This window comes from Hemiscyllium ocellatum, chromosome 3 (genome assembly GCF_020745735.1).
Source record: "Hemiscyllium ocellatum isolate sHemOce1 chromosome 3, sHemOce1.pat.X.cur, whole genome shotgun sequence".
NCBI classification, from domain to species: domain Eukaryota; kingdom Metazoa; phylum Chordata; class Chondrichthyes; order Orectolobiformes; family Hemiscylliidae; genus Hemiscyllium; species Hemiscyllium ocellatum.
Window position 1 is genome coordinate 9938886 of NC_083403.1, and position 16779 is coordinate 9955664.

General features: G+C 43.6%; 1 protein-coding gene across 1 annotated transcript; it reads left to right on the top strand.

Annotated features, from left to right (window-relative positions):
* Window positions 1–162: 162 nt before the first annotated feature.
* On the top strand, window positions 163–14095 carry dnph1 (2'-deoxynucleoside 5'-phosphate N-hydrolase 1). The gene is made up of 4 exons (XM_060855593.1): window positions 163–352; window positions 4857–4928; window positions 7086–7196; window positions 13865–14095. The coding sequence occupies exons 1-4, from the start codon at window positions 196–198 to the stop codon at window positions 13981–13983; spliced, it is 459 nt and encodes a 152-aa protein (XP_060711576.1). The 5' UTR covers window positions 163–195; the 3' UTR covers window positions 13984–14095.
* Window positions 14096–16779: the final 2684 nt, after the last annotated feature.

A 16779-nucleotide genomic window follows, 5' to 3' on the forward strand; every position in this document is an offset into this window, starting at 1 on the left:
GTTACAGTACGCTTGCGCGCCTAGGTCCCGTTCCCTGACCGTTATTTTCAATTTGAATCTCCCGCGCGCGTCGCCATCTTTGCTATTGGCGCCTCGACATTTAAAAAAGATTAAATGTGATGCGGTCGGGCGGTGCCATCTTTATTACTGGTGATAGTTGTGGACGTTAGAGCGGGAGGGAGAGAGAGCCGGAGCATGCGTGGAGAAAGCATGGGACTCGGGATTTACTTCTGTGGGAGTATCAGGGGCGGGAGGAACGATGTGGAGATTTACGGCCGCATTATCAACTACTTGAAGAAATTTGGACGAGTTTTTACTGAGCATATCGGCAGCCCGGATTTAGTGGAGAAAGGTGATTGAGAATGTTTGTTGATGGAGACAAGTGTGGGAAGGACAGAGGGCGAAATTATCGACCGATTGACCCACTTCTGGGAGAGCTTCAGTGAAAATGTCCGTTTTAAGGGCCGCTTGAGAATTTGATTTGATTTGAGTTTATTTATTATTGTCACATGCACCTAGATACAGTGAAAAGTTCTGCTTTGAGTTCAGTCCACGCAGATCATTGCATTAGGGTGAGAGAACAGAGAAGGTAGACAGAGAGCGAGTCAATATTTAAGATAACATTTGGGAGGTCTATCCAGAAGTTACATGAAGTTAGGTCGCAGTCCAGCAGGTTTATTTGAAATCACAAGCTTTCAGAGTTGATGCAGCAGCACTGTGAAAGCTTGTGATTTCTAATTCGAACCTGATGTCACCTGACTCTGTCCACCCTGGCACGTACACATCCAAAGTCCAATAACCGTGAGAAAGAAGCTGTTCTTGAATCTATTCGTACGTGTGTACACATTTATATTTTCTGCCTAAAGGTGGAGAGAGTGAAAGAGGCTATATCTGGGGTGGTTGGGGTCTTTGATGATGTTGGATGCTTTCCCAAGGAAGGATAGATGGAGTCAGTGGATGGAAGGCTGGTTTTTGTGATGGACTGAGAAGGGGGAGTGAGGGGGGTTGGAGAAAGGGGATGCTTCTCTTTTCACCTCCCTCCTGCCGCACCCCCCCCCCCCCCCTCATTACTGTACCCTTTTTTTTTGAGTTGAAATAGGCACATTGCATGTGTGTGTTCTGTCTGCAAAAAGTGTGGTCAGGTGTCTTAATAGATGAAGCTTCTAATACATGCAAATTCACCACACTGACTAGCAATCCCAGTTTTGTTAAAATCATAGAATCTCTCCAGTGTGGAAACAGGTCCTTTGGCCCAACAAATCCACATCAACCTTCCAAAGTGTATGCCACTCATTCCCCAACATTACCCCCTGGCTCATGCACCTAACCTACACATCCCTGAAAACTGAGTAATTTAGTACTGCTAATTCACTTAACCTGCACATCGTTGAATTGTGGGAGGAAACCCACTGAGATAAAGGGAGAATGTGTAAACTCCACATAGTCAGCCAAGGCTAGAATTGAACCCAAGTTCCTGGCTCTGTGAGGCAGTAGTGCTAACCACTGAGCCACCATGCTGCCTTCGTCTACTGTTCTAAATCAGCTCAGCATCAGCAATTGTCTCCCATGCCCCCTAATCTGGAATTCCTTCATAAACTCCTGTTTCTCTACCACCTTTTTAAGATCATCAAAGTAGTAGAATCAAAGTCAAAACGTTTGGTTCCATTTTTGATTACAGATGAGGTGAAATATTCTGAAGTGTTTTTATGTTTAATGGCACCAGGTGTTGCTGAATAGATAAGCACTTGTCAAATAATAAATGTATTGCACAATCCCTGTGTCAATTGTCAATTTAAAATGCTGCATGAAAACATTAGAAGAACTACGATTTAAATGACGAAGAGTGAAATTATAGTGCCTTGTGAACCAGCAAACATTATATACTTCAAATATCACCAAGTTTATTATTCTGTCCAATTATAGCATTTTAATTTATTTACCTTCATGTAAATGCTCTTTTTGTTGAATGGAATAGCCATACAAAATATCAACAGTTGATTGTGTAATTTTCTGCACCCAGTTTCAGATTCTCATCTAATGGTAGACACCGATGTGAGTTTTTTGAAGTGTGGGCTCGTTGTTACAGTGGTACCTTGCTTGTTGTGAACAGCTGAAGGGATATTCTATATTCAGCCTTCGTACTTGTCATCACACTGGCACTGTAACACATTGCACTTTTGTCGGATAGGAGGAACTTCTTTTTGTGTTGATAACAGCAACCTGTTCATTCTGAATACCAGTTGTGTTTCTACTGCGTAGTAGCAGCTTGAAACAGATAGCTGAACCTGATACTCGAAACTGAAATTCTTTACCCATTCTGGATATTGAGGTAGACTGGGAACTTTGTGCAAACTTAGTTGTAGTCCTGCAATCTACAATGACAGTTATTGGACCAGCTGGCCACCATCTTACAGGAAGGTTTTCATACACTGTATTTGAGCACAAAGCTTCAATGATTAGCAAGTGCTTGTACAGTACAGTAGTCCCTTGATACTTGTGGAGGATACCTCCCAAGACCTACTGTGGAAGCCCAAAACCGCAGGTCGTTACAAACATATTCATTTAAATGGGAAAATTACCCTTCCGGCAACCTCCTTAGCCCTGGTTCTGGAACATTCCCTTTCATCTGTTTGGGCCATGGTAAACTGGGTAACTGAAACTGGCGAAACCAACTCTGTGGATATGGCAGTTGCTCTGTATTAATGAGGTTGCTGATATGGCCACCACTTGACAGAAACATTTTGACCTTTGAAAAGGCAACACATGCTTACTACTGCACTGGAGAATTATCCTACTGCAGTTGTCTCTTGATTGGAACCTTGCAATTCGGGCAAGAGTGGTGTCAACTGAGCTGCATTGCTCGGAGTTGGGAGAACAGTATGCTTTGGGTCTTGAGAGAGAGACAAGCTGGAATTGTTGTTGATGGACAAGGAGGAGCAATGCCAGTTCGAGAGAAAGTGGGTGTGAGGCAGCTCAGGGTCATTTTCCCTTTTGTGAAAAGGAATATTCACATTTTTCTCAATGAAGGATCACTTAGAGTCATAGAGGTGTACAGCATGGAAACAGACCTTTCGGTCCAACCTATCTATGCTGACCAGATATCCCAACCCAATCTAGTCCCACCTGCCAGCACTCAGCCCATATCCCTCCAAACCCTTCCTATGCATATAACCATCCAAATGCCTCTTTAATGTTGCAGTTGTACCAGCCTCCAACACTTCCTCTGGCAACTCATTCCATACCCGTACCACCCTCTGCATGAAAAAGTTGCCCCTTAGGTCTCTTTTATATCTTTCCCCTCTCGCCTTAAACCTATGTCCTCTAGTTCTGGACTCCCTGACCCCAGGGAAAAGACTTTGCCTATTTACTCTATCCATGCCCCTCATAATTTTGTAAACTTCTATAAGGTCACCCCTCAGCCTTCGCTTCAGGGAATACAGCTCCAGCCTGTTCAGCCTCTCCCTATAGCTCAAATCCTCCAACCCTGGCAACATCTTTGTAAATCTTTTCTGAATCCTTTCAAGTTTCACAACATCTTTCTGATAGGAAGGAGACAAGAATTGCACGCAATATTCCAACAATGGCCTAACTGATGTCCTGTACAGTCGCAACATGACCTCCCAACTCCTGTACTCAATACTCTGACCAAACGCCGCCTTCACTATCCTATCTACCTGTGACTCCACTTTCAAGGAGCTATGAACCTGCACTCCAAGGTCTCTTTGTTCAGCAACACTCCCTAGGACCTTACCATTAAGTGTAAAAATTCTGCTAAGCTTTGCTTTCCCAAAATGCTGCACCTCGAATTTATCTGAATTAAACTCCATCTGCCACTTCTCTGCCCACTGGCCCTCTGGTCAAGATCCTGTTGTAATCTGCGGTAACCCTCTTCGGTGTCCATGACACCTCCAATTTTGGTGTCATCTGCAAAATGACACCAACTGTACCTCTTATGCTCGCATCCAAATCATTTATATAAATGACAAAAGGTAAAGGACCCAGCACCAATCCTTGTGGTACTCCACAGGTCACAAGCCACCAGTCTGAAAAACGACCCTCCACCACCACCCTCTGTCTTCTACCTTTGAGCCAGTTCTGTATCCAAATGGTTAGTTCCCCCTGTATTCCATGAGATGTAACCTTGCTAATCAGTCTCCCAAGGAGGAAACCCACACAGACATAGGGAGAACGTGTACACTCCACACAGACAGTTGCCCGAGGTTGGAATTGAACCCAGATCTCTGGCGCTGTGAGGCAGCAGTGCTAACCACTGTGCCGCCATTTTCCAGCCGTCCCTTTACCTGTGAACATCTGCCCCCAGCTTTTGAACGTTCTTGCCTAATACTGTCAAATTGACCTTTCTCCAATTTAGAACTTCAACTTTTAGATCTGGTCTATCTCTTTCCATTATGGTTGCTGGCCCCAAAGTGCTCTCCCACTGACGCCTCAGTCACTTGCCCTGCCTTATTTCCCAAGAGCAGGTCAAGTTTTGCACCTTCTGTAGTAGGTGCTTCTACATACTGAATCAGGAAAGTGTCTTGTACGCATTTAACAAATTCCTCTCCATCTAAACCCTTAACACGTAACACTATGGCAGTCCCAGTCGATGTTTGGAAAGTTAAAATCCCCTAGCATAACTATCCTATTATTCTGAAGAGATAGCTGAGATCTTCTTACAAGTTTGTTTCTCAATTTCCGTCTGACTATTGGGGGCGGGGGGGGGTCTATAATACAATCCCAAAACGTGTTAATATTTGGAGTCTCTGATGTGTTGGTCTGTCTGAAATCTGTCAGCTTGCTTGTGTATTTTAATTGATTTGTAAGTTAATGTTCTTTCTTTATTTGGTAAATCGCAGGTGAGGATGGAGTGAAGTCTGGAGATAAATACATCCACGATCGAGATATGAAGTGGCTGCAAGAGGCTGATGGTGAGTTTACTTAGACGCTCCTAGCCAATCTGTCCCAGGACAGCCGCAGCACTGTCCAGCAAATTCCCACCCCATCAGTCCGATGGGTGGCACAGTGGTTAGCAAGAAAGAAGGAACCGGGTCCTGGGTTCCATTCCAACCTTGGGCAACAGTCTGTGTGGAGTTTGCACATTCTCCCAGTGTCTGCGTGGGTTTCCTCTGGGTGGTTCGGTTTCCTCCCACAATCCAAAGATGTGCAGGTTAGGTGAATTGGCCATGCTAAATTGCCCGTAATGTTAGTTGAAAGGGTAGATGTGAGTGGGTTACTCTTCGGAGGGTCGGTGTGGACTTGTTGGGCCGAAGGACCTGTTTCCACACTGTAAGTAATCTAATCTCCATCAGCAGTGAAGTGATGGAAGTGTCAGCAACAGTGCTATTGAGCAGCATCTACTCAGTAAAACCTGCTCAGTGATACCCAGTTTGTGTTCTGCCAGGGCCTATCAGCCCCTGCCCTCATTACAGCCTTGGTTCAAACATGGTCAAAAGAACTGTATTCCAGCAGTTAGGTGAGAGTGACTGTCTTTGACATCAAGGGCAGTCTTGATTTTTATTGAGTGACATCAAGGAGCCCTAGTCAAACTGGAGTAAAAAGAAACATAATTCCTCAGATACTGAAGCAGTTCTATATACAGTAAATCCTTGGCAATATCCAGGTTTGGAATGGTAACAGGTGAGATGTACTGCAGGAATTCTCCAAGGTTTCTTGGACCCCACCTTCCAGAAAACCCACAAGTAAGAACAAATACTGTGGCTTGAAACAAACGCATAAATTCTGGCAAACTCGGCAAGTCTGTTAGTGTCTGGAGAAAGAAACAAAGTTATGTCTAGTTCTAAAGGTGAGTCATAACGGACTTGATACATTATCTCGGTTATTGCTTGTACCCTCCAACCCACAGCCACTTCACTCTGGTAGGCCAAGGGAAGCAGAGACATGGGAATACCTCCACCTGCAAGTTCCACTTGAAGTCACATACCACCCTGCCTTGGGAGTATATCACCATTCCTTCAATGATGCTGGGTCAAATTCCCTTCTAATAGCAGTTGATTCATGAAGGCAGTTCGCCACCACCTTCTCAAGGGCAATTGAGGATGGGCAATAAATGTTGGCCCAGCCAGTGACACCTTTGTCTCATGAATGTGTTTTAAAGAAAAAAGGGAAACGGCGAAGTCTCTTGCTGCTTTGGAGCAGAACCTAAGCTGTGGAGGTGGTGGAATTGGTGAAGCCACTCCTGGAGTACTATGTGTAGTTTTGGCTTTGTTCTGTCAGGAAATGTCTAGCTGCTGCAGAGACAGTGTATGGAAGGTCCATTAGATCAGTGCTGGGATGACAGTTGAATTATGAGGAGAGAATGCCTGGATTAGGCTTGTATTTCAGGAGTTGAGAAAAATGACTGGTGATTTAATTGAAACATGTAGGATGACACGGTGATGGTGGTTTGCACTGCTGCCTCTCTGCCGCTGAGACCCAGGTTTGACTCCAGCCTCAGACAAATGTCTGTGTAGAGTTTGCACAATCTCCTTGTGCGTGGATTTCCTCCCGGTACTTCAGTTTCCTCCCATAGCCCAAGTATGTGCAGATTAAGTGGATTGGCCATGCTCAATTGCCCTTAGTGATCAGGGATGTGTAGGTTAAGTGGATTAGCCATGGGAAATATGGGGTTACAGGGATAGGTTTGGAGTGGAGATGAACCTGGATAGGATGCTCATTAGCTGTTTCATTGCAGTTTCTACCCTGCCCCTTGTCTAAATGATGTACACTTGGACTCCGATATCCCTGTTGTTCCTTCACAGTCTGTCCCTATTTCCAACATTGTTGATCCTTCTTTCTTGCATCCAAAATAGATGCCCTTGCATTTCCCTGTTTTTGGACCCCAACACCTGCACACTTGGCCAAAGTTTGGTGTGTACTTTGCGCGTTCCATCCACAACTTACTATATTTTCTGACTTGATGTCTTTTGTATGCTACAATTCTCTGCTGTCTCTTCCTTTACCTAAACCATTTGCCTTGCTCCAGATCCCATCCAATGGCCCCCCTTCGGGATGATGGTTAATTTCTATGCAGTGCTTTTTAATGTACACAGATCTTCTTGATAATGAAATGTCTTTCTCCTTGACAGTAATAGTGGCAGAGGTCACCCAGCCTTCCTTGGGCGTCGGGTATGAAATTGGAAGGGCTGTAGCAATGAACAAGAAGATTCTGTGTCTGTTCAGAACATCATCAAAATATAGTAAGTATTTCCACCTTCAGCAATGGAAATCCTCTAACATGTGTTGAAGGACTTGGTACGTGTTACTCAACATGGACAGTAGAGGGAGCACTAGTAAAGATAAATTGGCTTCCTGAACCAGGATCAATCTGCTTTGCTTTAGTCTTAAAATGGAGGCAGCCCTCAACAAATTACATTATTTGTAGCTCCTGTACTCAAAATCATAAGACTTATAAACTCAAGATTTCAATTTTTAAACTTGTTCACAAGAACAGGCAAGACTGCCAGTTATTGCCCATGCTAACTGTCACCAAGCAGGCAGTGGTGAGCCACCTTCAACCACTGTTGACCACCTTGTTACAATGTTATTAGAGACTATTAACATTAAAACAGGAAATCTGGATGCTCTCATTTAACCAACAGTGTTGCACCATATCATTGCACCTCTTCTTAACTAGCTGTTCACAGAGAAATTGTATAAGAAAAAGTCAGAATTTATTTTATTTCCCTTTGCATTCCAGTCATATCTTTGTAAGATTCTATTTGTTGGATTGTATTCTTCCATTAGCTGTATGGTTGCACACCCTTCCACTATTTCTTTGCAGGCCTCATGTTATGGGTCCTTCACTCCTTCAGATTGCTGGTAGATGTCCAATTGCCTTCCCACAGCTTGCCAAACCAACTTTGCTTCCTGTTTTCAGCTGCAATGCACTGTGATGACCACTGGAAAGTCTTTCCATTAGCAATAAACTGCATTCAGTTGCCTGTCCTCTCATGAAATCCAATATTGCAAGCTTCTGTCAGCAAACATGGTCATACAGCATGGAAACAGGCGCCTTAGCCCAACTTGTCCACGCAATCAGTTTTCCTAGACTGAACTAGTCCCATTTGCCATCATTTGGTCCGTATCCCTCTAAAGCTTTTCTATCCATGTACTTGTCCAATTGTCTTTTAACCTTGGAGTGCAGGTTCACAGCTCCTTGAAAGTGGAGTCACAGGTAGATAAGATAGTGAAGGCTGCGTTTGGTATGCTTTCCTTTATTGGTCAGAGTATTGAGTACAGGAGTTGGGAGGTCATGTTGCAGCTGTACAGGACATTGGTTAGGCCACTGTTGGAATATTGCGTGCAGTTCTGGTCTGCTTCCTATTGGAAAGATGTTGTGAAACTTGAAAGGGTTCAGAAAAGATTTACAAGGATGTTGCCAGGGTTGGAGGATTTGAGCTATAGGGAGAGGCTGAACAGACTAGGGCTGTTTTCCCTGGAGTGTCAGAGGCTGTGTGGTGACCTTAGAGGTTTATAAAATCATGAAGGGCATGGATGAGATAAATAGACAAAGTCTTTTCCCTGGGCTGGGGGAGTCCAGAACTAGAGGGCATAGGTTTAGGGTGAGAGGTGAAAGATATAAAAAAGACCTTAGGGGCAATGTTTTCACGCAGAGGGTGGTATGGGTGTGGAATGAGCTGCCAGAGGACATGGTGAAGGCTGGTACAACTGCAAAATTTAAAAGGCACCTGGATGGGTATATGAATAGGAGGGTTTTAGAGGGATATGGGCCGGGTGATGGCAGGTGGGACTAGATTGGGTTGGGATATCTGGTCAGCATGGACATGTTGGACTGAAGGGTTTGTTTCCGTGCTGTACATCTCTATGACCATGACTAAATGTTGTAATTATACCCCCTCTACCACTTTGTCTGCCAGCCCGTTCCATACACATACCACTTTGTGTGTGAAAAAGTTGCCCTTAGGGTCCCTTTTAAATCTTTCCTCTCTCATCTTAAAACTATCCCCTCTAGTTTTTGATTCCCTTACCCTGGAGAAAAAGACCTTGGCTATTCACCTCTTTTATACCCCTCATGATTTTATAAACCTCTACAAGGGTACCCATCAGCCGCCTCTGCTGGAGGGAAAGAGAGTCCCAGCCTCTCCTCACAACTCAAACCCTCCCCTCACAACTCAAACCCTCCAGTCTCGGTAACATCCTTGTACATCTTTTCTGCACCTTTTTTTTTCTTTCTCCAGTTTAATTCAGTAATTCAGGAGACACAACAAAGATCCCAAGAAAAAGAAGCATGGTACATGGAGGATGAGGCATCCGTGGCTGACTGGGGAAGTCAGGGATAGCATAAAAATAATCCGGAATCACTAGAGGAGTGGAAAATTGCGAAGTGACATCCCTGTTTAAGAACTGAGTGAGGCAAACAAGGAAATTTGCATTTTTAGCCTAACTTTGGTTATGGGTAAGATTCTGGAATCCATTGTGAAGGATGAGATTTCTAAATACTTGGAAGTATATGGCAGCAAAGTCAGCATGGTTTAATCAAGGGGAGGTCACGTCTGACAAATCTGTTAGAATTCTTTGAGGAAGTAATGAGCATGTTAGACCAAGGAGAGCCAATGTATGTTATCTACCTGGACTTCAAGAAAGCCTTTGATAAGGTGCCACATGGGAGGCTGCTGAGTAAGAATAGGGCCCATGGTATTAGAGGCAAGGTGCTAGCACGGACAGGAGCTTGGCTGACAGGCAGAAGACAGAGAGTGGGGAATAAAGGGTCTTTTCAGGATGGCAGCCAGTGGCAAATGTATTCCACAAAGGTCAGTGTTGGCACCATGACTTTTCACTTTTATACATTAATGATCTAGATGAAGGAACTGAGGGCACCCTGGTTAAGTTTGCTGACAACACACAGATTGGTAGAGGGACAGGTAGCACTGAGGAGGCCGGGATGCTGCAGAAGCATTTGGACAGGTTAGGAGAGTGGGCAAAAAAGTGGCAGATGGAGTTCGACGAAGGAAACTGTGAGGTAGGAAGAATAGAGGCATGGACTATTTTCGTAATGGGGAGAAAATTCAGAAATCTGAAATGCAAAGAGACTTGGGAGTTCTAGTCCAGGGTTCTCTCAAGGTAAATTTGCAGGTTGAGTTGGTAGTTGGGAAATGCAAAGATGGCATTTAGTTTGAAAGAACTCGAATATAAAAGCAAGGATTTACTTCTGAGTCTCTATAAGGCTCTAGTCAGACCACATGTGGAGTATTTGTACAGTTTGGGGCCCCATATCTCAGGAAGGATGTACTGGCCCGGAGTGTGTTCAGAGGAGGTTCACCAAGAAAGGTCCCAGGAATGAAAAGCTTAATGTATTAGGAACGTTTGAGGACTCTGGGTTTATACTCAACGGAGTTTAGAAGGATGAGGGGGCATCTACTGGAAACTTACGGAATACTGAATGGCCCAGACAGAGTAGATGGTGGAAAATGTTTCTATTGATAGGAGAGACCAGGACCTGAGGGCACAGCCTTAGAGTAAAGGGAAGACCTTTTAGTACAAAGATAAGGAGAAATTTCCTCATCCAGAGAGTGGTAAATCTGTGGAATTCACTGCCACAGAGGGCTGTGGAGGCTAGGTCATTGAGTATATTTAAGGTGGAGATAGATAGGTTCTTAATTGTCAAGGGTTATAGGGAGAAAGTGGGAGAATGGTGTTGAGATACTTATCTGCCGTGATTGTATGCTGGAGTAGACTCAATGGCTTAATTTCTGCTCCTAGGTCTTATAACATACTTCCTGTAGTAGGGCAATCAGAGTTGCACACAGTACTCCAAATGTACTTTCACAAATGTCTTGTACAACTCTAACATAATGTCCTAATTCCAGTACTAAATGCTTTGAACGATGAAGCCAAGCATGCTAAATGCCTTCTTCACCACCCTGTCGACCTCTGATGTTCCTGCACCCCTAAATCTCTCTGTTCGACAACACTACGTCCTCCCCATGTCTGCGTGGATTTCCTCCAAGTGCTCCGGTTTCCTTCCACAGTCCAAAGATGTGCAGGTCAGGTAAATTGGCCATGCTAAACTGCCATAGTGTCAGGGGTAAATATAGAGTTGGGGAATTGGTCCGGGTGAGTTACTCGTTGGAGGGTCGGTGTGGACTTGTTGGGCCAATGTTTCCACACTGTAGGGATTCTAATCTCCTCTGGGCCCTGCTATTAACAAGTGTAGATAAGCAGAGATCTGTGTCCATGCACAGTTGCCACCCAGGTTGATAGAGTTGTTAAGAAGGCATACATTGTATTAGCTTTTATCGGTAGAGGGATTGAGTTTCGGAGCCACTAGGTCATGCTGCACTTGGAGTATTGTGTACAGTTCTGGTCACTGCACTACAGGAAGGATGTGGAACCTTTGGAAAGGTTCAGAGGAGATTTACGAGGATGTTGCCTGATTTGGAGGGAAGATCTTATGAGAAAAGGCTGAGGGACTTGAGGCAGTTTATGTTTGAGAGAAGGTGGTTGAGAGGTGACCTAATTGAGACCTATAAGATAATCAAAGGGTTAGATAGGGTGGTCATTGAGAGCCTTTTTCCTTGGATGATGATGGTTACCACAAGGAGATGTAGCTTTAAATTGAGGGGTGATAGAGGATAGATGTCAGATGTAGTTTCTTTATTCAGTGAGTAGTAGGGCATGGAATGCACTGCCTGCAACAGGAGTAGACTCGCCAACTTTAAGGGCATTTAAGTGGTCATTGGATAAACATCTGGATGAAAATGGAATAGTGTAGGTTAGATAGGCTTCAGATTGGTTCCACGGGTCAGTATAACATTGAGGGCCGAAGGGCCTGTACTGCGCTGTAATGTTCTGTTCTATTAATTGTGTAAGTCTTGCCTTTATATCTTACCGAAATGCAAAACCTTGCATTTATCTGAATTTACCATTCCTTGACCCACTGAACCCACTGATCAAGATCCTGTTTTATTCTAAGGTAACCATCTTCTCTGTCCACTATACCACCAAAATTGGTGTCATCTGCACTTTCTAGTCATGCCCCCTATATTGCCATCCAAATAGTTTATATAAATGATCCACCACAATGAACCCATCCTTGCAACACACTGCTGGTCACAGAACTCCAGTCTGAACAACAATCTTCTACTCCCACCCTCAGTCTGTTAACTGTCAAGTCAAGTTTGTGTCCAATCGCAGATATAAACAAAATAACTCAAACTGTGGCTCCATCTTGAATCAATATTTTTATGGTCAAGTGACACATACACCCAAGCTAATTTGCTTCAGTAAGTTAAGAAAGTGACCACTGCTCAAGCTTGATACTTGTACAGATGTTACATTATGCGTTCAGTCAGTAAACACGAAACAAAACTTATAGTCCTACAAGTGAGGTGATCCTCGTGTGCTCAGAGTACAGTGTCCTGCCTCTCTGTTCAAGGCCCAGGCTGTGGGATCTTGCTTGTGTGGATTCAGTGCTGTTCTTTTTCCTTGCCTTTTATGTTGTGTTCTGTTTTCCATCCTTTATACAATTCCAGGATAGTATTAAAACTTGGGAAAATTCAATGGGTTCATGAATGCCCTTCAGGTAAGCTACCTGCCACCTCATAAACAGCGTTCCCACTTTTTCTTTCTTCTGCATGGACCTGCATGACCCTACATTACAAGGACTTCCAGTATTCGTCATCTCTTTGAATTAGTCAGCCCAACTCTCTCTGAAAGCAAATGTTATACCAGTTTGGACTAAATAACTGCAGACCTACAGCAATCTGGTTGGCTCTGACCTTCCCTTTGAATGGATTGTGAGGTACTTTTAGTTCTATTTCTGAGAGCTTGCCACCACCTTTTCAAACGCAGAAGGGAATGGAGAATAACTGCTGAGCTTGCCAGCCACACCCACATCCTGAAAGTGTGTTGCTGAAATGGAAGGCATTGGAAGTGCCAGTTCCTGTTTAGCCCTTCACTAGAGGGTGACTGTCAATGCCCTTTAAAGTCACCTGATAAGTTACTCAGGGCGAAAGTGAGCACTGCAGATCAGAGGTGAAGAGTATGGTGCTGGAAAAGCACAGCCGCTCAGACAGCATTTGAGGATCATGAGATGTTTCGAGCAAAACTCTTCATCTTGATGAAGGGCTTATTCCTGAAATGCTGAATCTCCTGCTCCTTGGATGCTGCCTGACCTGATGTGTTTTTCCAGCATCACACTCTTTGACTCTGATCTCCAGTATCTGCAGTCCTCACTTTCTCTACAATGCTTGTTAGAGAGAGAATTCCAGAATTGTCAAAGTGAAAGTCACACCATTTCAGACATGTGTAGATGAGCAATAAATACAAGCTTTCCCAGTATCAGTCATCTGGTCATTATTTGATCAAGCTATTGATAGTTAAATTTTCCTGGGGAGATGGCTTATCACAGTGGTATCATGGAAGATGCCAACTCATTATAGCTGAAACACACGTACAGATCCATCAGTAAAGTGCTGTTGGTTTGCCCAGATAAAGCGTTGATGTTGAGACAGCCCCTCAACAAAATTAGTGCTGTGTGCCACGTTAACCTTGTAGGTTTAAGTGATGAGTCACTGAGTTATACAGATCGAGCATTTGGCAGACCTGTCAGAGGAATATGACTTCTAATATCTGTGACAAGATGCGTAATGTTTCTGTTCTGGTTTCTTATCTAGTTGCCTTTCTTTCCGAGTGTGGTGTCTGCTGAGATCCTGTTTGCAAAGTAAAAGCCTGTGGCTTGTGAATAATGACTATTCAGGAAAACGTTTCGAGTTTATCCTTGTATCACCACCTTTGGTGCACTGGTGTAGTTGCTGCACCACAAATTGTGTAAATGAGCAAGTTGTGAACTGAAAACAGTTACGAAAATTGAGAGGAACTGTTACTCAAACCATTTCTGTCTCAGTTCTTTCAGCAATGATCCAAGGGGCAGAAAATGGAACCAACTTTCAAGTGAAGGATTATTCTGAAGAAGAAGTGGAAACTATTCTACAACAGTATTTTGAGGTTCAGCTACAGGCATGAGTAACAAACAGCCCAAAAATAATTTTCCTGAAGAGTATTCTATTCATGAATTGCTCGTATTTAGTAGTTTGTTTTGTACTCTCCAAACAAATAAAATGCTCAGCCTGTAAAATTGTGTTATTAGATCTCTGAAGGACTTTTATATCTCAAGCAACAATCTCAGCCAGCATTTATTTCCAGTCACCAATAATCTTGGGGAGGTGGTGGTGAGATGCCTTCTTGAATCGCTGCAATCATGTGAGCATGCCCTCGGTGCTGTTAGAGAGGAGATTCCAGGATTTTTACCTTGCAACATTGAAGGAACAGCAATTATATACCAAGAGGCTTCATGGGGAACTTGCAAGTTATGGTGTTTCCATGTATTTAATGCCCTTACTTTGTAGATGGCAGAAATTGTCGGTGTTCTCAAATTGTGTATATTCGGCCTGTTGTGGACAGAGCTTATGGGGCAGTTGTCAATGTTTTAAAGCACAAACAAGCCTTTAATCCTATGGCAGGCATGTTGTTAGGGCCTAAAACCTTTGTAATGTCCAGTGCATTTCTCTATCAAATTAAGTTGTTTTGATGGTAGATTGGTCTGTAATGTTAGAGATGTTAGGAACAGGCTGAGATGGACCATTGCAGCATTCCTGGCTGAATGGAGTTGCAAATGATTTGGGCCTTTTTTTGCACTAATATATTAGGCTTTTTAAAATTATTATTGATTCATCAGATGTGACTGATGCTGGATGGGCCAGCAATTTCTCATGAACAATCAAGATCGATAGTTAAGTGGTAGTGAGCTGCCACCTTGAACCACTGTGATCTACGTTGTACACTGTGGTATTAGGGAGGGAGTTCATATTTAGACCTTCTGATAATGAGGGAATTTGCAGTTGCTGTTCCCATGTGTCTGCTGCCCTCATGTATGTAGATGGTGAAGGGAGTGAATGTTGAAGGTGATGCATGATGACCCAGGCACGTGGGGAATAGTCCATCACTGACTTGGGCCTTCTCTGATGGGTAGACTTTGGGAGTCAAGTTGTAAGCTGTTCACTGCTGAATTCTTCACCTCTGATCTGCTGTAATGGCCACAGAATTTATAAATGGAGTCCAGTTCAGTTTCTGGTCACCGGTAACCTTTAGGATGTTAATTATGTCAATGATTGTGACACCACTGAAGTGAAAGGGCAATGGTTAGATTCTCTCATTAGAAATAGCCAGTGCCTGGCATTTTATTTGCTCAGGATGTGGGTATCGCTGACTGACTAACATTTATTTCTCATCCCGAGTTGCCATTGAAAAGGCTGCCTTGAACCACTGTAGTTCACATACTGGAAGTTGACCCACAGGGCTAAGAAGGGAATTCCAGGATTTTGAACCTGTGACAGTGACAGAACAACATTATATTTCCAAGTCAAGTTGGATAATGGCTTGGAGGGGAACTCAAAACAAAATCCTAGTGTGTTTGATCTTGGGAAGGTCACTTTGTTGTCTGTGATTACACGCCTCGATTGAAAAAGAAATAATAAATCGTAAGGAACCCGTGCAGAGATAGAATACTGCCCACTTACCTTGATGAACATACCTCCAATAATGTCAAAGTTTGACACCGCAATGACAAAGAAGCCCACTTGATTGGCGCTATGTTTATAAACATCCACTGCCTCCATCACTCATCTTCTCAAGGGCAACAGATGCTGGCCCAGCTAGCAACACCTTCTGAAATAAATTTTAAAATGTGTTGTGACTGAAATAATTGGCCTTTCAACAAATCAGAGTAAAGAGTGTGCTGCTGGAAAAGCACAGCAGGTCGGGTAGCATCTGAGGAGCAGGAGAATCGATGTTTCAGGCAAGAGTCCTTCTGAATGTTAAACTAATATTGCAGCAAGATGGGAACCTGAATTGTAGTTCCAGTGTACAGGAGGTGGAGGGTAGTGAAGTCAGGGATAGTTTACAAGGTCATGACAGGGCACTGGCTTAAAATGTGTGTACTTCAATGTCAGGAGCATCCAGAATGAAGTGGGTGAACTTACGGCATGGCTTGGTATGTGGGATTTTGATGTTGTGGCCATTTCCAAGATAGGCTGGAGGAGGGACAAGTATGGTTGTTGCAGATTCCAGGATTTGGATATTTCAGTAAGAACAGAGATGATGATAAAAGGGGGTGGGGTGATATTCTTAATCAAAGGTAGAATTACAGCAGCTGAGACACCACATGAGGACTCATCCACTGAGTTTGGGCTGAGGTTAGAAACGTGAAAGGAGAGATCACCCTGTTGGGAGTTTTCTATTGGCCTCTGAATTGTTCCAGGGATATAGAGGACAGGATAACAAAGATGATTCTTGATAGGAGCCAGAGTAACAGGATAGTTGTTATGGGGGATTTTAACTTCTCCAACATAGACTGGGAATACTATAGTTCAAGTATTTTAGATGGATCAGTTTTTGTTCAGTGTGTGCAGGAGGGCTTTCTGACATTAGATTTGGTACTGGGGAATGAACCCAGCCAGGTGTTAGATTTGGAGGTAGATGAGCAGTTTAGTGATTGTGACCACAATTTGATTATGTTTACAATAGCAATGGGCAGAGATAGTTTTATATTGCAGGGAAAGAGGTATAACTGGGGGAAAGGCAATTATGATGCAATTAGGCAAGATTTAGGATGCATAGGATGGGGATGGAAACTGCAGGGGATGGACACACTTGAAATGTGGAGCGTATTCAAGGAACAGCTACTGCAGGTCCTTGTTAAGTTAGTTGTCAAGAGAGGGAGCCATGATTTATTAAAGTTGAAGCTCTTGTCAAGAAGGCGGC

What these genes read in the sequence shown, in the direction of transcription:
- dnph1 (XM_060855593.1), top strand. Translation starts at nt 196, where the DNA reads ATGCGTGGAGAAAGCATGGGACTCGGGATTTACTTCTGTGGGAGTATC. An exon ending in GTGGCTGCAAGAGGCTGATG is followed by an intron (nt 4,929 to 7,085) that starts GTGAGTTTACTT and finishes TCTCCTTGACAG; the next exon opens with TAATAGTGGCAGAGGTCACC. An exon ending in CAGAACATCATCAAAATATA is followed by an intron (nt 7,197 to 13,864) that starts GTAAGTATTTCC and finishes TTTCTGTCTCAG; the next exon opens with TTCTTTCAGCAATGATCCAA.